At 57.4% G+C, this 20,315-nt stretch overlaps 2 protein-coding genes and 1 long non-coding RNA gene across 6 annotated transcripts; 1 reads left to right on the top strand and 2 right to left on the bottom strand.

The window, feature by feature from the left end:
- Positions 1–2: 2 nt before the first annotated feature.
- On the top strand, positions 3–1,217 carry LOC125125070 (uncharacterized). Its single transcript, XR_007134362.1, has 3 exons — positions 3–91; positions 412–817; positions 937–1,217. It is a non-coding gene; the product is annotated as an uncharacterized LOC125125070 (long non-coding RNA).
- A 287-nt stretch (positions 1,218–1,504) lies between these two features.
- MTA2 (metastasis associated 1 family member 2) lies at positions 1,505–10,164 on the bottom strand. Of its 2 annotated transcripts, none has more exons than XM_047775513.1 (18): positions 9,690–10,164; positions 8,894–8,961; positions 8,390–8,483; positions 6,661–6,778; positions 6,483–6,546; positions 6,184–6,301; positions 5,835–5,937; positions 5,546–5,645; positions 5,216–5,404; positions 5,048–5,122; positions 4,869–4,927; positions 4,599–4,696; positions 4,339–4,478; positions 3,850–4,078; positions 3,590–3,679; positions 2,797–2,915; positions 2,549–2,691; positions 1,505–2,342 (listed from the first exon to the last, which is right to left on the bottom strand). In XM_047775513.1, exons 1-18 carry the CDS (start codon positions 9,715–9,717, stop codon positions 2,177–2,179), a joined length of 2,001 nt encoding a protein of 666 aa, XP_047631469.1. In that variant the 5' UTR covers positions 9,718–10,164; the 3' UTR covers positions 1,505–2,176. The 2 variants fall into 2 exon arrangements, with proteins under 2 accessions (XP_047631469.1, XP_047631470.1); XM_047775514.1 differs by lacking the exon at positions 9,690–10,164 and adding an exon at positions 9,288–9,532.
- A 233-nt stretch (positions 10,165–10,397) lies between these two features.
- On the bottom strand, positions 10,398–20,314 carry EML3 (EMAP like 3). 3 transcript variants are annotated; one of them, XM_047775509.1, is made up of 22 exons: positions 20,157–20,314; positions 19,145–19,316; positions 18,807–19,067; positions 18,342–18,455; positions 17,257–17,324; positions 16,962–17,085; positions 16,556–16,726; positions 16,295–16,364; positions 16,098–16,208; positions 15,768–15,863; positions 15,299–15,454; positions 14,989–15,130; positions 14,414–14,565; positions 14,206–14,331; positions 13,985–14,116; positions 13,306–13,373; positions 12,557–12,645; positions 12,388–12,485; positions 12,182–12,269; positions 11,404–11,502; positions 11,001–11,131; positions 10,474–10,912 (listed from the first exon to the last, which is right to left on the bottom strand). In XM_047775509.1, exons 1-22 carry the CDS (start codon positions 20,176–20,178, stop codon positions 10,709–10,711), a joined length of 2,694 nt encoding a protein of 897 aa, XP_047631465.1. In that variant the 5' UTR covers positions 20,179–20,314; the 3' UTR covers positions 10,474–10,708. The 3 variants fall into 3 exon arrangements, with proteins under 3 accessions (XP_047631464.1, XP_047631465.1, XP_047631466.1); XM_047775510.1 differs by having other exon boundaries at positions 18,807–19,064; XM_047775508.1 differs by lacking the exon at positions 11,001–11,131 and having other exon boundaries at positions 10,398–10,912; positions 18,807–19,064.
- Between the last annotated feature and the right edge of the window lies 1 nt (position 20,315).

The following is a 20,315-nucleotide window of genomic DNA, read 5'->3' as shown; positions in this document are numbered from 1 at the left end:
CCCGAGCGCTTTCCACTCAGGTTCCGTTTCCAGCCTGAGTTAAGTTTCGGCCCGCTTTAGGGAAATCGTCTACGACGCGTAACTGCACGCGGTAAGCCAATTGGTGTGCTCTGAGCTGATCAGGCGTTGATTGGCCCAAAGATCATGCATACTCAGAAAGCAGCCGCAAAGGTTGGCGCAGTTTCTTGCGGGGCCCGATCCTTGACAGCCAGCAGTTTCCTTGCTGTGTGGTGGTGGGCAGGCTGTACCCTCCTTCGAGAGGCAGTAGAGACCCACGAGGCTGTATCCGCAACCCCCTATTTACCTGGTGAATAAAGGCGGATCCTTCATCTCCAGGATACCGTGGCTGTCCCTAGGCTCTCAACCTCCTCGGGCTCTTACTCTTTTCCTCTGCTGTCGGTCTTCTCCCAGAAAGGGTGTTCTGCGACGGCTTCCCAGCCCTGGCCGGGAGCCCTAACCACACCGGACACCTTCTGGACTTCAGGGGGTCCACAGCCAGATGGCCTTTATTCCGCGACAGCGGGCTGCATGGAGTGTATTCATCAGGCGCCAGAGCCACCGGCCCACTTCAAGGCATGCGGCAGAAACTACTACGGTGGCAACTGAGTAAAGACATTGGAGGGTGCTGGCCTCCCCCAGACTGTTACAGTGGTCAATTCCTCCCAAACTCCGGAGGTGCTGCTCAGGCCAGGGCGAGTAAGGGAGCTGGGGAGACCCTTGGGACAGGGACGAGATGGAGGGGCCTCTCAGCTGGGCTAGGCAACTCTTGCTGTTGTTGACCAACCCACAACTTTGGACTGTGTAAAGAGGACCTAAGGTAAACATCTCCAGGTCTTTAGCCTTGAACAAGTCACAAATGCTGAGGTTGTTCCTCATCTCTAAAGAAAGTGCTCAAGGAGCACACAATAGATTTAATTTCTTGTTCTCTCTCCTGAGGTGCTCCTCCTGTTGGGACCAGCTCAGGCGTCTCATCTGTCTCCCAAACCTAAAAAGGGAGGAAATGGCACTAGAGTGGACCCCGATATCAAAGCAGTTGCTGGCCTTGGAGATCTTGCAACAGCAGTCTGTGCGAATACACCAGCACTAGGTGGTATGACCCTACATCACCCCCCGAAGTGGACTACATCTTGCTCCAACCTCACAACTCCCAGAATTCCCCAAGTAAAAGGGAGAGAGGAGTTTAAAAGTTGGGAAATAAAGAAGCACCTTCACACACACTCCTATGGAAGCCACCAGTCATTCTGATAACCAGCTCATCTCAACGGGTTTGAGTGAATCTGGGCCAAGATGATACTCTGGCTCCAGTACCACAGAGAGCTGGGGAGCAGTGTGGGTCCCACAGGAAAGCAAGATGGAACAGGCCACCTGTCCCAGGCTGTGTATCTCATAAAGCTCTATCCCAGGCAAGCTCCCATCTGTACCTCCTCTATTGTGCTTTGTCCTTTATTTTCCCAAAGATACCACACACACACACAGAGCAGAGAATAGCTGAGCCAGGAGGAGCTGAAGAAAACAGCTTTTTATTTGTTACTATAAGAACCAATTACAGAATCCGAGGTTAAAAAAACGGACAAAAGATCTTTATTTCTGAGAATTGGCGTACAAAAGGCAGAGGGGGCAAGGAGAGGGAAGGAAAGAGCGAGCATAGGCTGGGGTTGATACCAGCTTAGGGGCCTCAAACTCCGATTGGGAAAGTCCGGACACCGGACAGGAAGAGGAACCCCCAATTAGAAAAAAGGAGAAAAAAAAGATAGACATGGCAGTAATGGCAGTGCACGCCCCCCTCCCCCAACCAGATACCACCACCTGATATCTGCTTACTCTTCCCCTCTCCCATCCCCTTTCACAAAGGGAGGCAAAATTTTTAAAAAATTAAAAAACCCTCCCCCCAAAAACTATCCAAGACAACTGTGGGCCCTACCCCCAAAACAGGCTAGGTTCCCACAATGGGCCAAGTTCCTGCAGTTTGCCCTCCATCACCAGGCATGGAGAAGCACCGGAAGGGGACAAGCCTCCAAGTAGTAACACCAGAGGGCGCCCATCCCCTCCAAGGACACACTCACTTGCTCCCTCCCTCCCGCACTCCTCATTCCCTTTGACACTAGAGGGAAGGGAGGCTAGGTGCCCGGTGCACCCACCCTCTAGCTTTCAGCCCTCCTCCCTGCCCCACAGATGCTCAGTCTTCCAGGACAATGGGCTCATTGGTGCTGGCAGGATGTGCGGATGGAGGAAGAGAGACTGGAGCCCGCACTGTAATCAGAGGTGGCTTCACCTTCAGAGGCAAGTTGGGCCGGCGGGCAGCTCGCCGCATCTCCAGGTGGGTCAGAGCCTTCCGCAGGGCTCTGGTCAGGAAGGAAAGGGGGACAAGGGAGAAGGCAAAGACCTTCAGGCTGAAACCCCACATTCCACACTGCAATCCCCCATCTCCAGCCCCTTCTTTCCTAGCACGGCCACCCTGCAGCCAGAGTCTCCCTGGAGTTGGTCTCGCTCAGATACTCCTATTTCCCACACCCACCAGTCTCAGCCCCTCCCATGCTGGGCTCCCTACCTGGTGTCTTTTGTGGCCACAAACACCACAGGATTGGGGGCGTCAGCTGGGTTTAGTTTCTGACGCTTGGTTGCTGGCTGTGAGCTTGAGCGAATCCCTGAAGCCAGAGGCCTTCCATTGGCAGAGAAGGGGACTCCTGCCATCTGGAAAAGGGTAGGGCAGCGTAATGAGAAGGGGGACTCTCAGACGCCCATCAGAAATAAACACCCATCTAACTCAACGTGACCCACTCCAGTCTGTCAACTCACAGTCTCATAGGCCCGTTTCACCATAATGCTCCCCAGCCCCCGATTCTGGGTCAGCTGGTTCCTATTGATTGGTGTCTTGGTACCCCGAGGTGTTTTTGGTTTCAGAGGTGCCTGGGCCACTGTCAGGGGAAAATAAACAGATAAATAAAGGAAACCTGAGAGAACTTTCACACTCCCTCTTTTCTATGCATCTTCCCTGGGCATTCCTAAAAGGAGTGATGGGGGAGGGGGCTGGCAAGCAATTACCAGCATTTCAAAAGTCAAACATGAGTGTGATCTTATCAATCAGTGCACAGTTTACTGAATAGCTTATGATAAAAACTTTTTTTTTTGGATGCACCCATGGCATTTAGAAATTCTCAATACAGGTATCAAACCCAAGCCAAAGCAGTGACCAGAGCCACAGCAGTGACAATGCCAGTGACCCGCCAGGAAACTCCATGAAAAAAAAAAAAAAACATTTCAGGAGTTCTCGTTGTGGCTCAGCAGTAAGGAGCCCGACTAACATCCATGAGGACACAGGTTCGATCCCTGGCCTCGCTCAGTAGGTTAAGGATCCGACGTTGCCGTGAGCTGTGGTGTGGGTCGCAGACGCAGCTCGGATCCCGCGTTGCTGTGGCTGCGGCATCGGCCGGCAGCCATAGCTCTGATTAGACCCCTAGTCTGGGAACCTTCATGTGCCGTAGGGGAAGAGATAGGTCTTGATAATAAAAGGATTGAAAGGCAGCCACCACCCTAAGAGCCTCCTCATCCTATACCCCCTGTACCGGCAGTCCAGTTCCCCATCCCTTACCCAAATCTTTCACAATAGTTGCCAGGGGAAGTCGCACCAGAGGGTGAATCTTCAGTGGAGTCTTGGCGGCCTTAGGAAGTCGAATGGAGCCTGGAGAACAAAGACAAAAGCTTTTGAAGGGACTTCACTATTCAGGCCTCTTCTGGGGTCAGGAACTGTGTCCAAGTTCCCAACAAATCCTTATGGGCCACTATTCCTACTGTCAGTAAATATCCAGAGGAACGCCCTCCAGCCAGAACAACCCCTGAAGCTTCCCTTACACTCTGCCTTGATGGCATTGGCATTGATAGGGGCATAGGGTCGTCGGGCAGCCCTCCTCGGCTGTAACAGGTCCCTGCACATGCGTCTGGCAAGACGGGTCAGCTTCGTGGTCTGGAGCAGGAATGTTTGCCTGTTCTTGGCCAGCAGCTTGGCCCGGTTGGCGCTAGTCGTATAGGGGGAGAGACTTTGGGCTTCAGGTCTGGACAAATGACCTCTCGAGTGTGGCTCCTGGAAGAAGGACATAGAAAAAGGAGAAAACACAGACTGACACCCAGGCTCCCTTCTATTCTCTGCAGAGGGCCTTTTATTCCTGCCCGATCACTTTGTGGTTGTGCCAACCTACCTGGCTCCCCAACCATTATCAAGTACCATCCACCCCCACCCCAATCAAAGCATCACCTTACTGGAGCTGGGCGTTCTGGCCTTTGCCCAAAGCTCACATCAATAAGCTTATGGTTTTCTCCCACCTGTCCCCCATCCGTCCTTACTGTGGTGCCCCGAGCAGCCCCCTCAAGCTGGGTTGGGGTCTTCAGTCCTCCGTATTTCTTCCAGTAGATCCAACAGGAAGCACAGAGGCGGCACTGCATGTTGGGTGGGCCCCAGGCATACCACTGGGCAGACTGTGTGGCTGCAGGAGCATGGAGAGGAGGGAATGGCCAGGGGTAAGTGCCACTTGAGCCACTCAGGTTCCCAGGTCAGAGCAAATGGCCCACTCACCCCAGCATCCCTATTCCTGCCTAGAACTCACTGTGGCAACTCTCACAAGTCAGGCCCTTCTGGAATCCAGCCCCATTCATGCCAGGTTTTGAGCCCACAGAGATGATCTGGTTAGGATTTGGTTTGGTGCTAATGGGGGCAACAAGGAGAGAGAAACCAGAAACTGGTCAAGGCAAAGATTCCATTTCCACTTTGTCTCTATAGTAATTTGACCCCGTCTCCTGCCCACCCCTAATCACTCAGGCGCAGGTCAGGGGAAGAGAAGGGAAACATGCCAGCCCCTCTTACCCATCACACTTACTAGGTGGGGATATAGACTTGTTTTAGTTTGCTATCTGCTTCAGCAGCTTTCAATCTTTTCTGCAGGAAAAAGAAAAAGAACAAAAGAATAAGAGCATCTCAGCAGAGAAGATGTCATCAACTCCAGAGGCAGAGGCGAGCAGGAGGCCTCTGGTCCAGCCCCCCCCACCCCAACGTTACCTGCTGAATGTAGCGGTCTGTGGTTTTCCACATGTAATAAAACTGGACTATGCTGGCCAGTGACTTCCAGGGGAGCTGAGGAGGCAGAGGGAAGAAGGGTGAGCTGGTATCTGGCCCCAGCGCCTGGTTCCCTCACCTCTTCCATCTCTCCTCGTCTCCTCCGCTTACAAAGTCCTGGCGAATGTCATTGAAATCCTTCCCGTACTTCTCCAGGGCCTCCTCAAACAGCATGGCCTCTGAAGCTGACCATTCTTCCATCTCGTCCCGACACAGCACAGGGCCCCCCTGGGGCACCAGGGTCGACATGGCCTTAGCCAGGTCATAGCCGTTCCTTTGCAGTGTATCCATTGCGTGAAACTACAGAAAGGTGGGAAACAATGACGACGACGCCCCGAAAGCCTTGGCCCCCCACCCCCTGCTGCTCCCTCAGAGACACCCTCCCCTCCGCAGGTCCCCACAAAGCTCGGCCCACCCAGCTACCCGCCAGCTGCTGCTCACCAGGGTGATATCTCGGGAGGCAGCAGCTGCACTCATGTGCAGGCTTGGCTGCCGAATGGAGCTGCTGCAATCTAGGGCTCTCGCAAAGGTCCCCACAGCCCTAAGGGAGAGAGCGAGGAGTCAAGAGGGAAAGACGATCGCGAGAGTGGGCTGAGGAACTAGGCCAGATGAGCAAAACAAGGGCACCACCTGGGCCCCAAACAAATCTAGTCCGTCTCTAAGAAAGTGACTCGGAACCATGTCTACAACCCCCTTCCCAGCCCATCTTCCCCATCCACCCACCCCTCACCGGGCCACCACGAGAAACTGATCAATCTGCCGGTCTGTGAGAGGGTTGTCTGGATCCCAGACTTTCATCTCCATCTTCTGCTGGTTCCGATTATCAGATTCTCCTGGGGAGTGAGGAAATGGCATCACCGGGGAGAATAAGAGGTGTCTTGACACTCACAATGACACCTGTTTCCTCCTTGGATCCCATCAGCCACCTCAACTCTCAGACTTGCCCGTTTGCCCCTTTCAGGTTCCTAAGGTCCCATTCTGTCAGGGACACAGCACAGAGCTCTGCAAAGTGCACCACACAGCGCCAGGGCACACCATTCAGGAACTATGATGGTAGACAACTCCGTTCTGGGGCATACCCTCTGCCAGGCGATCTGGGATCTCAGCTTGGTATTTGCAACCAACTCGGATCTCTCCCTGATCAGCTAGAAGTGTCTTCTGCACAGGGTCAAACACCAGTGAGTAAAAAAAGCAGTCCTGGAGAAGGGAAGACAGAAGGTAAGCAGGGCAGCGGTCCTCACAGGTGGGGGCAGCGGGCTATATCCAGAGTCCCTAGGACAGGCAGCCTGTCAACCTGGACCTCACCACAGTCTGACTTCTCCTCTTGCCTTCTGGGGCAATACCCACCCCCCTCCCTCTTCTCCCACCTCTTTCTCACCTCCTTTTCCAGGTACTGGCTCAAGATATCTGTCTCATTCAAGAGGGTCACACTGCATTTCCCCCTTCAGGAGAGAAGTCAGAAAACCCTTGGTGAGCTCATTTCCTCTGCGTGGCATCTCCAACACGCTAGCCCCTCCTCTCCAACTCCTAAATAAGTGGCCCTGACTGTCCTATACCTTATGTGGGTGGCTGGTAGCGATTCAAACTGCCGAGAAAGAAAAAGCTCCCGGTGCTTCAGTTGATGTCGCTGCTGTTCCGACACCCCTGGCTGCTTTGATTCCTCCTCAAACTCCCCTGGGACATGAAGGAGGAAGAGACCAAGTCAGAAACTAATTCGTAAAGAAGCCACCTTAGAAACCCTAACCCAAGGAAAATATTTCCTATCTTACTTGCTTTTCCCACATTCCCTAGGCACCTGCCTTCCACGACCTTACCACACGAGCTTTCCCTCCCAGCCTTCTCCCAGTTACTGATGCTCCCAAGTCTCCATCATTAATGAATGCTCTTAGGAAAGAGCTACAGAGGGTACAAGGATGCCAGAGGAATACATCCCAAGCCCAGGTGCCAATGCCCAGACACCACTCATACAGCCTAAATCTGACCACACCAGGCCCAGCAAGAATATCACACTTGTCTCTTTCATGCTAAACTAGCCTAGGCTCCAGAAATCCAATTAAAAATAAACACAGAAATAAATAAATACACCACACAAGGTGTGTTTACCAGTTCTTTGCAAATTTCAGGAGACTTTGCTCTTAAAGGTCACATGCAACCCTAACTATCCCTTGTTTTCAACCTGGCTAATAATAATTTGTGGGGCTTTCAAGGACAGTACCTCTCAAGCCAGTGCCAACACCTTCCTCCCCAAGGAGCTGTAACTTGCTCTGAAACCTTGGTGGAAAGGGTTAAGTTGGCTGGGTGCCAACCAAACAGGGAGGGAGCAGAAGAGCCACAGGCCCAGGCTCATTGGTGCATTGTTCCCAACCTCAGGGAGAAAGGGGGGGCAGGGGTGTGCAGCAGTAGGCTCCACCCCTCTTCTGAGCACTCCGGAAACCCTGTGAGAAGGCAAGGGGGACCACACCCCCCACACCCTTTCTGATTGGACAAGGCCAAGGTCAGCCCCTGCCAGATGGGACTGGAAACCCCAGAGGGCTGGAGAACTTGGTAGGCTCAGCTCATTAACCCTTTCATGCCCAATACCCAAAGCCGCCAAAAGTGAGCAAAACGATTTAGAAAGGAAGAATAAGAGAAAGGGGAAAGAAAGCCAAAACAGGAAAGGAAAAAAAAAAAACTAAGGGGAACTGAAAGACATGAATTTAACCAGAAAAAACAAAAGCGTAAAGAGAAAGCGGATAGGGCCAAAAAAAAAAAAGGAAAGATGTAAAATGGAGAAGAGAGGCCAGGATGGGTGAGAAAAAGTTCTTAAAAAAAAACCTTCTGGGCTTCCTATTCTCTCCCATCAATATAGCCTTACCCCCTTGATCACAAAACCCTCCACTTCCCTGTTATGCAAGCTTTTAAGTACAATCTCTTCCTGTTCACCTTGACCTTCGCAGTCACCACCCATTGTCCCAACACAACCAAAACTGTCCCCGAGAGTCTTGCTTCTCCAAATTAGAGCTCTTCTCCATCCCCCTTTTAAACATCACCATCTCTTTTACATACCCCACTCACACAAACACACACACAAATACACACCAGCCAAATTCTCGCTTTTCATGTCATGGTTTCTCCACACTGCTTCCAACCCAACGTGTAAAAACAGGCCTCCCTCTGCAGACCAGGCATTTCCCACCCCCAAACTCACACCCCTGCCTTGAGCATGATACCAAGAGAAACACCTGCACGGACATGCCCAGGTTTCAGATCATGGGCAGGGGGAGACGGGGGTACAAAGACACTCACTGGCATTACTATCAGCCAGGCTGTTGAGGCTACCAGAAATGTCCCTTCGCCGGAAAAGGCACACAACCTTTGCCTCCACATTTCCATTTGCCGTCTAAGGAGAGAGAGAAAAGAAAACAAAACAAAAAAAAAACCACTGTGAAAACTAGTCATTTGAAAGTAGAACTGCAGAAAGACAAGACTAACAACATCAAACAGGTTTCTGAAGGATATAAGAAAAACCCAAGAAATTATGAATCAAGACGTTTGCATTTAAGGACAGACTTCCAAATCCCTTTATAGAACAGTCAAGATCCCTCTAAGGTGTCAAGAGCCTTTCCTGAATGCATGGGATGAACAAATGAATGAATGAATATGAATGAATACTTAGAACAGGCTTCATGTTCTCCTGCTCTCTTCCTCTTTCCCTCCCTCTCTCATTCACCTGAAGTTAGAGACCTCAGAAGAAAGAGACCAGGGGAGGGATTGGAGGGGGTGGGGGGCAGAAGACTCTGCTCCACTCACCTTGTTGAGCTCTTCAATCCTTCTCACCAGGTAAGGATTGCTGGAGGAGTTCTCAAAATAGACGTAATCTGTAGGAGGGGGTGGGGAAGAACCGGGAAGATCAGAGGAGCGGATGGGAGAGCCGAGCACGAGAGTAGGAGGAACGAAAAGGAGGCCTGAGTGGACCAAAAGGAGAAAAGGGTCTAGGCAGAGAAGTCGCTGAAATGTGGAAGTGGAGAGACTAACAGAACGTAAGGGAGGGGTGCCCCACCCGCCACCCCTAACCACCCAAAAGTGAGCCTTAAGGAGGAGACCAGAAGCAGGGGGTTCCCCAGCAGGCGCCGCAACTCAGCGATGGAGTTGCACCCGGTGTCGGCCAAGCGAACAATTGTTCACTCCAGCGCAGGGCCCCCACCTTTGCGAACCGAGGCGCACAATAACGCCTGGGGAGAGGAAGCCTCCCGGCTGCTCCCCCGCAGATGGCAAAGCGGTCGCCCCGACCCTTCGCGCCCCCTAGCCTGCCCTGTCAGCTCCTTCGGAACCACTTTCCCAAGCCCACCCCGCGACCCCGGCGGCGCCAGGCGCAGCCCTGCGAGTGCCGTCGGGCCGCCCGAAGTCTCTCCGGGAGTCTCGGTGACCCGCCGCGTCGCAGTCCCCGCGCCCTCGCTCCCCGTGCGACCGGTTCCGGTTCCGGTCCGCGCTCCGGACCACGCCGCCCCAGACGCGACTCCCCGTGCCGCCGGGCGCCAAGCCTCTCCGGTCCCGGCCCCCGACCTCTCTCGCCCCGGGCCCCGCAGCCCCTACGCCCGGTACTTACCCCCCACTCGGTACATGTTGGCCGCCATGGCCGTTCCCGCCGCCGCCTCCGGCCGCACAAAGGGGTCCGGGAGGCTCGCGGGGGCAGGGCTCGAAGCGAAGCCCTGAGCGTGGGGCTGGCGCGTCGCAGAAGTCTCTGTCTGGCTCGCGCAGCCGGCACCTCCGCCGCCTCAGCCGTCGCGGTTCATCCCGGCCCGCGCTGTCGCCACCGCCTCTATCGCCTCACGCCCGGGACGCCGAGGCCGTAGCCGGTCCGCTCGGCTTCTTCCGGAACGAGCTCGGCTCCCGCCGGACCGGGGCCAGGCTCCAGCTCTCCCGCCCTCGCCGAGCCCCAGTAGACGTTGGACTTTGCGGGCCGCCGCGAAGGCTTGCCCTGCCCGCCTCGGGGTTCGCCTCCTTCCGGAACACCTTCGGCGGATCCGGAGAACAAGGCCCAGCGCTCGGGTCCGGTCGGAGAGCGAGACCTCAAAGCTCGGCTACTTCCGGAAGAAGTTCGGCTCCCTCCGGCCAATCGCGTCCCGGCGCTCGGTTATTTCCGTTGCGGCTCGGCCCCGCCTCCGAGGGCGAGAGAGGAGTTGGGCTTAACTCTCTCCTCGCCCGAGTCCCGCGGCCGCGAAGCACTCGTAGCGCCTCCGCACTCCGCGGGGTTATTTGCAGGCGGCTTTGCCTGTTATTTGCATGAAAGGTCTACGCTCCCTCACTCTTTCCGCATTCCCCTTTTCCTTCACCCCACCCCCACAGCGCCCCGAGGCTCCCAGCCGCGCCCGACAAAAGGACCGGGAGGCGACTTTGCTTTTGGTTTATTGCCCCTCAGCAGGTAGCGGGAGTCAGGGCCCAGGCTGGGGCTGCCCGGCTCAGCCAGCGGGTCTTTACAGTGTGTGCAGGGGTGCCGTTCGCCCCCTGCAGGGAAATGAGCTTTCGGGAATGTCTCGAAGTCTAGGACTGGGTCGGCCCGGGTCCTGGGAGACTTGGGCGGGGTGGGGCCACGCTGCAGGGCCGGTGGGTCCCGTCGGGCAGCGGTCAGACGTCGAGAGAGGAGGCGGGGGACAGCGAGGGAGTTCGAGAGGGCGTGGCAGGCGCCTGCCCCGCGCTCCCAGCGCCCAGCACTCGCCACTGGAAGATGCTGGCGTCCTTGCCGCCCAGCGAGACGAGGTGCGAGTCGTCGTACGTGAACCGGACGCTGGTCACGTGGCTGCCGTGACCGCCGTACACGAGGCTCGGCGCCTGGGCAGGAGGGAAGGTCGAGCTGCAGCGGCCGTGGAGCCCCAGGGCCCTGACCTGCCGTCCCCGGAGGCCCTGGGAGGCCTCTCACCTTGGCGCGCGCGCACGGGTACTGGAAGAGGTGCACTTTGCAGAAGTCGTCGGCCACAGCCACCACGCGCTCATTGTGGGAGCGGCACAGGGAGTTGATGTCGGTTCCATCAGAGCCATCCGGCCACACGCCTAGCACAGCCGTCGGCCTTAGCCCTGCCTCCCCACCACCACCCACAGCCCAGAGCTGCACCAATTCCGGCGCTCAGTCAGTCCTGCCACCCACCAGCTGCGTTCCAGGCAATCTTTCCCGGTCCCAAGGGCCTGCTGGAGGGGCCCCCCAGGGCTGGATCTGCCCATCCCTCCACACATGCCCAGCATTCCGAGCCCCGGGCAGTCTGCACCTTGTCCCCCGACCCTCGAGGCATAGTTCTGCGGCCCTGGGGCCCTGCCTCCCTGCTCACCATAGACATGAAAGCCCAGCACGCAGGTGTAGGTGGCCCACTCCCGGTCTCGGCTGTCATAGCGATTCCTCAGCAGCTTACAGCCTCCAGCCACGTCCCCTGGGGAGAGGGAGCCCACCCAGATCAGGTCTCACCCTGCCGTCAGCTGGAAGATGCCATAGAAGGCCAAGTTGGAAATACTTGAGGCACTGGCATGTGATCTGGTCACCATGGTAGCCCTCAGTTCAGGGCAAAACTCAGCCCACTTGCTTCCTCTTTGGCTGCACCTGTGACATGCAGAAGTTCCTGGGCCATCTATGGGACCCCTGCCACAGCAGCAACCAGAGAGAGCCACAGCAGTGAGTGACAAGGCTGGATCTTTACCACACTGTTCCAGGGGGAACTTCCCGTGTGCTTCCAGAGTTCTCAGCTGAAGTTCTCCCAATAGTTCCTCCCCAGTTCCTTCTCCCTAGATAAGTCAATCCCTCCACACCTGTCTGGAGAAACTTTTCCAAAACAATCTTTTCTTAGTGCGTTTTTCAACTCCCTCAAGGCCTTTGTGGGTCAAGACATAGTGTACAACTGTAGGTGTGGGGTTTTTTTGGTCCAAATGACAGAATTTCTCCTATGTGTAAAATTCTGACTCCACTTCAGACCTATCTCCACCCCCTCTCTGACAGCCCCTCCACTTGGAGCTCCCCCACATCGCTCCTTCATCCCCTCCCAACTGGGAGCCCCCCACACAAATAAAACCCACCCCAAGTACCCTCTCCCCGTGCCCTCCCCTACTGTCACTCACAGTAAAGGATCTCATAGTCCCCAGAATTGGACATGATGAAGTTCCCATCCTTGGACCAGTCAAGATGCGTGATGAAGCTGGAGTGACCCTGGGAGCAAGGGTCAAAAGACTAAAAATGCGGCCAGCAGTTCGCATCCCCAACCCTCCTGAAGTGTATTAGTTTACCTGCTCTGTCAATGCCCCACCCTCCACCCCAGCTTCCTCACCACACAGCGGCCGAAGCGGCTGGACTTGGCACCATCACTGGAAACGCTATAGATGTAGATCATGTTGTCATGGGAACCGATGGCCAGGTACAACCCATCTACAAAGACAGTCACTTAGAGGGGGAAGGGCAAGGGGCGCGTCTAGGTCCGGGGTCGGGGTGGCTCCCACCTGGGCTGTACCGGACCACTGAGAGCTGCTCATTGCCATCAGTGATGTCAGACACAATCTCTCGAGTCTCTGTGTCCAAAACCAGCCACCTGGAAGTGGGGGTGGGGGCGGGGGGGGGGCAGAAAGCAGGTGTGAGGATCCCTGTCCTGGGCAGGGTGGTGGTGAGCAAGTCCGAGGGCCTCAGAGGTACCCACAGAAAAGCTATGATGCAGACAGGGAGGTTGCCATTGCATTTTTTTTTTTTGGCTGTGCCTGAGGTATGCAGAAATTCCTGGACCAGGGATTGAACCCATGCCAGAGCAGGAGCCTGAACCACAGCAGTGACAAAGCTGGATCCTTAACCTACTATGCCACCAGGGAACTCCTGCCATTGCATTCTTATGCTGGGAAGTAGCAGGGGGCTAAGGGCAGATCAAAGGCAGCTGGGGGTACAGGGGCCCAACTACAAGGGCTTTGTGGCGTCTCTAAGTATGTCACTTCCCTGTGTCAGTCCTCACTAGGTCCCTTCCATCCCTGCTGCTTCTCTGCTCCGAGCTGCCACCTCCTCCACTCGCAGGCTTAGAAGGGAGGATGTGGTGACAGTTGCCACAGGGGAGACCCGGGCTACAGGGAAAAGCACTGAGGAGCAGGAAGGTGCAGTTGGGGCTCCTGAGCAGGCACTGATCACACTCCCACACACACACCCCATTACCAGAAACCCTTCCCATACCTCCTGCTTTCCCCTCCCAGGAGTCCCGGCTCCCTCTCACCTCCCCGTATTCAGTCCCACAGCCACAACTGCACCACTGGGGTGGAAGTCGGCACAGAGACCAGTTTCCTGGGAGAAGGCAGAAAGTGAATTCAGGGAGGTGCCTTTCTAGGGAACCAAGGTGGATACCCTGTCATCTTGATAACACTAAAGCCTCCTCGGTGTTCCCGTCGTGGCGCAGTGGTTAACGAATCCGACTAGGAACCATGAGGTTGTGGGTTCGATCCCCAACCTCGCACTGTGGGTTAAGGATCTGGTGTTGCCGTGAGCTGCGGTGTAGATCGCAGACGCGGCTCGGATCCTGCGTTGCTGTGGCTCTGTCGTAGGCTGGCAGCTACAGCTCCGATCAGACTCCTAGCCTGGGCACCTCCATATGCCGCAGGAGCAGCCCTAGAAATGGCAAAAAGGAAAAAACACTAAAGCCTCCTCCTCTCAATGAGGAGAGGGACAGGAGGCCTGGGATGGAGGCAGGGGGAGGTCTAGGGACTGAGGGAGGGCAGTGCTGAGGGGCCGCTAGAGGCATCTGTACAGAAGAATGAATATTTTAGCTGCCACTACAGCCACACCAGTACAAACTGGCCGCCTCTGGGAGCAGAAGAGAAGGGGATGTTGGCGAAGGAGGGGTGACCACAGGAGTCATGGTGGGGGTGACAAGGAGGATCCAGGGACACAGAGCCTACCTTGAGGTCAAGGCTCCAGGCCAGTGCATGGGCCTCCCCATCCCACAGGCAGAGCTGCCGGTCATGGCCACAGGTGAGGAATCGGTTCTGGAAGGGATGCGTGCAGAGCCCCCAGAGCTCATCCGTGTGACCCTGCAGCAGAGTATGGGCTGTCACCTCTGCGGCTCCCCAAAAGCTCTCCCCTCCCTGCTTCCTGGAGCCCTTGCCCCCGCCCCGCCAACCTGGATTACAGGGGAGAAGCCCTGAGCCAGATCTCCCCTCAGCAACGCATTCTTCGTGGTCCCCACCAGCAGCTCAGAGCCAGGCCCCTCTGCGATGGCCCGCACGGCCCCAAAGTGTTCCGGAATCTGCAGGGTGGTGGCAGAAAGTTAGAGCGCCACTGACCATTCCTCTTCCCCCTCCTTCCTCTGTCCCCGGCCCAGCCCTCACCTCAGCCTCCTGGAGGGCCACCAACCCGGGCCCCCACTGGACCAGCCGGCGGTCCCGCCCACCACCACTCAGCACGGTCCCGTCCCGCCGGAGACACAGGGCGAAGATGGACCCTTCGTGAGCGTGGGCCTGGGCCACAATCCCGTAGGTCTCTGTTGGCAAAGTCCTGGGTGGGTCACGCTTTTGGGGTGCAGGGAAGTGGGGAACAGGAGCGGCCCAGGCCGTCACAATCGAGTAGGAACGCCTGGCTGTTGGCTGCCTACTGAATGGTGTCTCTGAGCCTCAGCCCTTCTCCCAGGGCTCAAAGAAGTGAAGTAACTTCCTAAAGGCCAGACAACTAGGAGCAAAACTGGGATTTGAACCCAGCATCTGGCAGACTCCAAAGCCCCAGGCCTTTCCCTCTGCCATGCCGCCCCTACCCTTCCAGACTGGACCCCCCACCCCCACCCCGAGGGTCCCACTCTCTGATAGAGCGCCATCACCTCTCAAGATAAAAGGAAGGGAAATCCTCTGCTCAGTGTCCACAGACTCCCCTGAGGAACTAGCCTTCCCGGAAGCCACCTCCAACCACCTACCTTTGGCCCCACCCCTGCCTGGGGTCCTGGAATCCGAGAGGCTCCGCCCCCAGGTGAGAATGTTCCCCTCTGAGTCCCCAGTGAGAATGTCTCCATCCGGGAGGAACACAAAGCAGGGGATAAACTTGGGTTTCTTGTATTTCTAGGGGTGAGGGGAGCAGAGAGCAGAGGTCAAAGGGCGGGGCAAAGGCTAAAAGGTCACGAGACAGTTGGGAGTTGAAGGGCACCAGGGGCTACAGTGCTCAGACCCATACGTCCACTTCCGCTCTGCCCTCCCTCCCCCACCGCCCTGCCCCCATCCACACCTCACCCCAAAGACACCCTGTTTCCTGGTGAGGGTCCCATTCCCAGGAACCCCGGCGCCACCATTCCAGTTCCAGAAGTGGACGTGGGATTTCCCGCTGGTGACAATGCAGCTGCTGTCACGAGGGCTGAAGCCAACGGCCAGGACTGAGTCATTTGTACTCTGAAGGGAAGATACTAGATTCAACCACCCCAAGCCCTGCGCACCTTCCTTCTACTCGACTCTTTGCAGAAACCTCAGGACAACCCTTCCTTCCTCCAAGGTCCTGGTCTCCTAAGAGCAGGACTCCCAGCCGCTCGTGATTAATCACCCTAAAACTGAACTCATTGTCCCCCATGAGGTCCAGCCTCTCCACTTCACCCCCAGGGGACCCACCAGAAAGGAGGTACCTGGACAGGGAAGTCTGATGCTCTCTGCAGTCCGCCCATCACGGGGCCCCAACGCCATGCCCCGTCAGGCCACCTGGACCCCTCACCTTGATCTCAGCCAGCTTCGTGCCCCGGCTGCAGTCCCACACAGACAGCATGTGCTCATTGGAATCATCCACCACGCAGAGGAAGGCACCCTGATCCTGAGAACGGAGGGGCCACACATTGCAGGGGCTGAGTGAAGCCGGGGAGCCAAGGGGTCCAGGGGTCTAAACTAGGCAAGGGGCTCCAGGACAGCTGAGAGCTGGAGGAGGGGCCACATGTCTCAGGAGAACCGACCTGGGAGCTCGGGGAGGCTGGAACTTCTGGGGTGAAGGACAAGAAGGGGGTTCCCGGACAAGGGAGGTGGGGGCCTTGAGGCCTGGGGGGCAGCTCACCGCAACCGAAAAGGCCAGGGCCCCCACACCCCGCTCAAAGGCCCCCAGTCCGATCTCCTGCAACTTCTGCAGCGTCTCTGAGTCCCAGACGTGAACCACAGGCTGCAGGGGCTGGGGGAGGAGAAGGGGTCAGGGGCATGCGGGAGAGCTGAGCTGGAATTTCATCCTGTCTGCCGGGTGTTCGACTGTGACCTTACCTTTCCGTCCTTATCCACGCCGGCTGTCTGTCCTGAGGCTACCCGCACACCATCGGGGTGAACAGCCAGGCTAAGTGGGGGAGGAGACACTCTAGGGAAGGGGGTCGGTCTCTCAAGACCACCCAGGACACCATCTCTGTGCTTGCGGAGCAGCAAGCCACTCTCCTGTCCTGCTGCTCCGCACCCGCCCAGACCCGCTTCCCGCCAAGCCCACCGTCCCCGCGCCTAGAGCGGCCCGCTCCCAAGCCCCGGGACCCTCACCATCGAACGCAGTCCGTGTGCCCCCGATAATGTCTCTGGCCGCCACCTCCAGGACCCCCTGGGCCTCCCCCGGGCCGGTACAGCACCACCACACAGGCAATAAAGTAGACCACCTCCCCAGAGCGCAGCACAAACAGATTAGAGCGGGAGTCGCGACCCCGGTACCCATAGCTGGAGTGGGGAGCGCGGTCAAGGAAAGGGTCGGATCAAGGGCAGGATGAGGAAAGGGGGAGAAGGACAGGGCTCTGGCTGCCAGCGCTGTCGGCAAAGGATGGAAGAGAGGATGCGGAGGGCTGGCCCTCTCTGCAGACCCAGGAGAAAACCATAAAGAAGGGGAGGGGGGAGGGGGGGAGGGAGTCCCCTGACGGGCAGGGTGGTTCCCATGGGACCGCAGGGGGCAGGATACACCCAGTCAAGGCTGAGGGTCTCCGGGGGTGGGCCGCTGGGCAGCTCCTCGAGGCTGCGGATGCCAGACGGGATGTACATGGTGATGGGGCGGCCACGAAGGAACATCTTCACGGAGATGCCTTCTACGGAGAAAAGGGGGGCGGGGTCCACCAGCACGCCGTGGCTTCCCTTCCAGGAAAGCCAGAGCCGAACCCACCCACCATCTGTCACAGGGATCCCCAGTGAGTTCCCGGGGCTGTAGCCCAAACCCTCACCCCATTCCCCGTCCGTGTTCTAGATCCCGCTGTACATACCTAAATTATAATTGCTCCTCCGAGACCCGGGGCCCCCAGGGCTAGAGAGGGGGTCTTTCCCCCCACGGCTGTTGGGAAGAGAGAAAAGCACAGGGACTTGGGGTCAGGTCCCAAGACATAATGGGGAAGGGGCGGGACACAGGAAGGGAGGCCACCGTCACTTCTGCAGGCGTTAAGTGTGCATGGTGAGCATTCAGAGCTCTGGCTTCGAGGGAGACTTCTACCTCCATTTCAGGCAGGAGACGGAGACTAAATGGGACGAGGATGCCCGTAAGAGGCAAGGTGGGGTGACACTTTCCCCCAGACCCCCAGGCCTCTGGCTCTCAACCTTTTCACTGCCCCGTGCATAAAATGTATCCAGAAGGTACATCCCCCGTCCAGGGAGGGCTCTGAAAGCTTGCGCAAGAAAGCCTTTATCATCGCTCAAGAGGAAAGGAAAGGGACAGGTGAATTCCAGAGACGACAGTCATTAGATGATAAGGTGACAATCTCTCTTCAGAGAATAAAGGAGAGGCCCAGGACAGGATGAGAACGAATAATTCAGGTGTCCGGAGGCCTGTACAGACTCTGAGACAACTATGCTCAGCCACTAGGATTTCCCCTTGCTCTCTAGAATAGAGGTAAAGCCTGATAGACTGGGATGGCAGGAGAGGCCTGAAAGTCTGGGGCCAAAATCATGGGTGCTTTTGGAAAACCCTCTTGGAATCTTGGAAGCGATGTCGTGATGCAGTGGAAAGGGCAGGGGAACTGGATGCGGAGAGTCTTTGTGCTGGAATCCTGCCTCTAGCTGTGTGACCCCAGGCAAATGACTTACCCTCTCTGAGCCTGCTTCCTCACCTGGACAATGAACAGCATGAGACCACCTACCCCCCAAGGATGTCATGGGGACTGAATGAGATGGAGGAGGTCGAGGGTTTAGCACAGTGCCGGGTACACAGCGGGCGCCCCAGGAGTGCCTGTTCCTTTCTTCCTGTTGGGCAATGAGGTGCCCCCACCCCGCCCAGGGAAGTGAGGTGAGGGACGTGGAAAGTCCAGAGCCTGAGCCTGGGGGGGGGGGGCGGGTTGAGGGGGGGAGCCTCGCCCACCTCTCCGTGCTCCCTGACCGCAGTAACAGGTTGGCCGAGGAGGCTGCCTTCCGGGAGAGTTTCTGTCGAGGCCGCTCTGAAGGGGATGAGGAGGAGGAGGAATTTCTCCGTGGCCTGGGAGGAGCACAGTAAGCAGGTGAAAGCCATTCCCTCTAACCGTGGTCCCCAACCCTCCTTCCCCTCCCAGCCTTTTTTTTTTTTTTCTTTTTTCCTGTTTTTCTAGCGCCACACCTGCGGCACATGGAAGCTCCCAGGCTAGGGGCTTAATCGGAGCTGCAGCTGCCGGCAACGCCAGATCTGAGGCACATCTGCGACCTACTCCGCACCCTATGGCAATGCCGGATCCTTAACCCACTGAGCGGGGCCAGAGATCGAACCCGCATCTTCATGGATACTAATCGGGTTCTTAAGCCGATGAGCCACAACGGGAACTCCCCCTCCCAGCCTCTGCCACAAGACACTTACGTGTCAGTACGCTGTGGGGGCTGCGCCAGCCTGAAGATCCCTGGGGGGCCAGGGGAGCCAGTGCCACTGCTGCTGCTGCCCCCTCCTTCAGACTGGGTCCCACTAGGCTCTTCACTGCCCCCCTGAGGGGCTGGAGGCCCGTTGCTCAGGCCAGGGGGGCCAGGGGATGGCTCCATCTCCACCTCCACCTCGGTCTGCGTGCCTCGGCTCACCAAGGAGGGGTTGCATGTGGGTGGCAGTCCTGGGGGGGTTGCAGGGCTGCTGGGGAGACAGTGCATCAACTGATGCCCCTAGAGGCCTCAGGAAAGAGGAGGAAGAGGCGGTGACAGCATGCATACCTGTCCCTGGGAGGGCCTGGTGTGCCAGGGTCCTGCAGGGGGCTGGGGGGCACCTGCAGCCGCAACAGGCGAAGGGCTTCTGCTAAGGCTGCCTTTACCAGCTCCATCTCCTTCTCCTGCACCTGAAGCCGCCGGCTCAGGGACTGCAAGGCCTCCTGAGCAGGGCCCTCAGCTGGCAAAGGGACAAGAAGCCCTCAGAATGTACCTACCACGTGGGGAAAGGGGCAGCGCGGGACTCTCTCCCCCACCCCAACTTTCACGTTTATCCAATAGGACTGCCCCCTTCCAGCAGCCCCAGCCTTGGAAGCTCTCCCAGAGGGGAGGAGACGGGTGGTAAGGGATCAAGGGCCTCCTTCTGGCAGGGCAGGCAAGGAACCTGGCAGAGCTCCCTTCCTGCTGCCGTCCCAGCCTCCGCAAAGACAGGGAGTACCATGGAGTACCAGGGGGGAAATATGGAGTACTGCCGAGGAACGTGGGAACCACAGACCAGACGGAGGCGCAGTACTGGTGAGGGACGACAGGGCCCAGCCCAGAGCAAGTTCAGGTCTCCAGGGAAGGCAGAGAAACTTAGAGGGAGCCCCAGGAGAGAAGCGGGGGACACGAGAGTACAGTCATCCCGAGGATTCGGGGGAGGAAGAGGATTGAGAGTGACAAGAGAGGTTATCGGTGGAGAGCAGAGTCAGAGTGAAGGGCCTCGAATATCAGGGCGGGGGGTCAGAAGTAAAAAGACCCAAAATACCAAGCAGAGAGGCCCAGAGTAACACGGAGGCAGGGCAACTTCGAGGGGCCCAGAGTAACATGGGGGGGTTGGATGACGTCGGGGAAGTCCGAAATGACAGTAGGAGGACCCAAGTAACTAGGGAGAGCGACCTGAGCAAGAGTGGAGGATGCTCGGAGCCCCGGGGCCCGAGGAGCACGCGGGGACGGCCCAGGGCAGCCGTCGGGCAATGGCAGCGCCCGACCGGCCGGCGCTCCGGGAAGGGGCACGCCGCCCACCCCACCCCGTACTCACCGGGCCCCCCGGCCCCGTCCATCCGGCCCCCGGCTTGCTCCGAGCGGCGGCGGCGGAGGAGGCGTCTAAGCCGCCGGGGCCATGGCCAGGGAGAGGGGAAGGGGAAGCACCACGGGGCGCGCGCGCAAGGGAGCCGTACCACCCCCCGGGGGCGCTGTC

The sequence above is a fragment of the Phacochoerus africanus genome, chromosome 4 (genome assembly GCF_016906955.1).
Source record: "Phacochoerus africanus isolate WHEZ1 chromosome 4, ROS_Pafr_v1, whole genome shotgun sequence".
Taxonomy (NCBI): Eukaryota; Metazoa; Chordata; class Mammalia; order Artiodactyla; family Suidae; genus Phacochoerus; species Phacochoerus africanus.
Note: the sequence above shows the minus strand (reverse complement) of the source record. Positions and strands in the feature narration are given on the sequence as shown.

Bases quoted from the DNA above. Each gene is read 5' to 3' on its own strand.
- MTA2 (XM_047775513.1), bottom strand. From the start codon at position 9,717: ATGGCGGCCAACATGTACCGAGTGGGGG. The intron at 5,405-5,545 runs GTGAGCAGCAGC...ACCTTTCTGTAG, and splicing joins CCTCCCGAGATATCACCCTG to TTTCACGCAATGGATACACT. The intron at 2,916-3,589 runs GTAAGGGATGGG...TTCCCCTGACAG, and splicing joins AACTATTGTGAAAGATTTGG to TGGCCCAGGCACCTCTGAAA.
- EML3 (XM_047775508.1), bottom strand. From the start codon at position 20,178: ATGGACGGGGCCGGGGGGCCCG. The intron at 16,209-16,294 runs GTAAGGTCACAG...CTCCTCCCCCAG, and splicing joins GCGTGGATAAGGACGGAAAG to CCCCTGCAGCCTGTGGTTCA. The intron at 15,864-16,097 runs GTGAGCTGCCCC...CTCCGTTCTCAG, and splicing joins CCCTGGCCTTTTCGGTTGCG to GATCAGGGTGCCTTCCTCTG.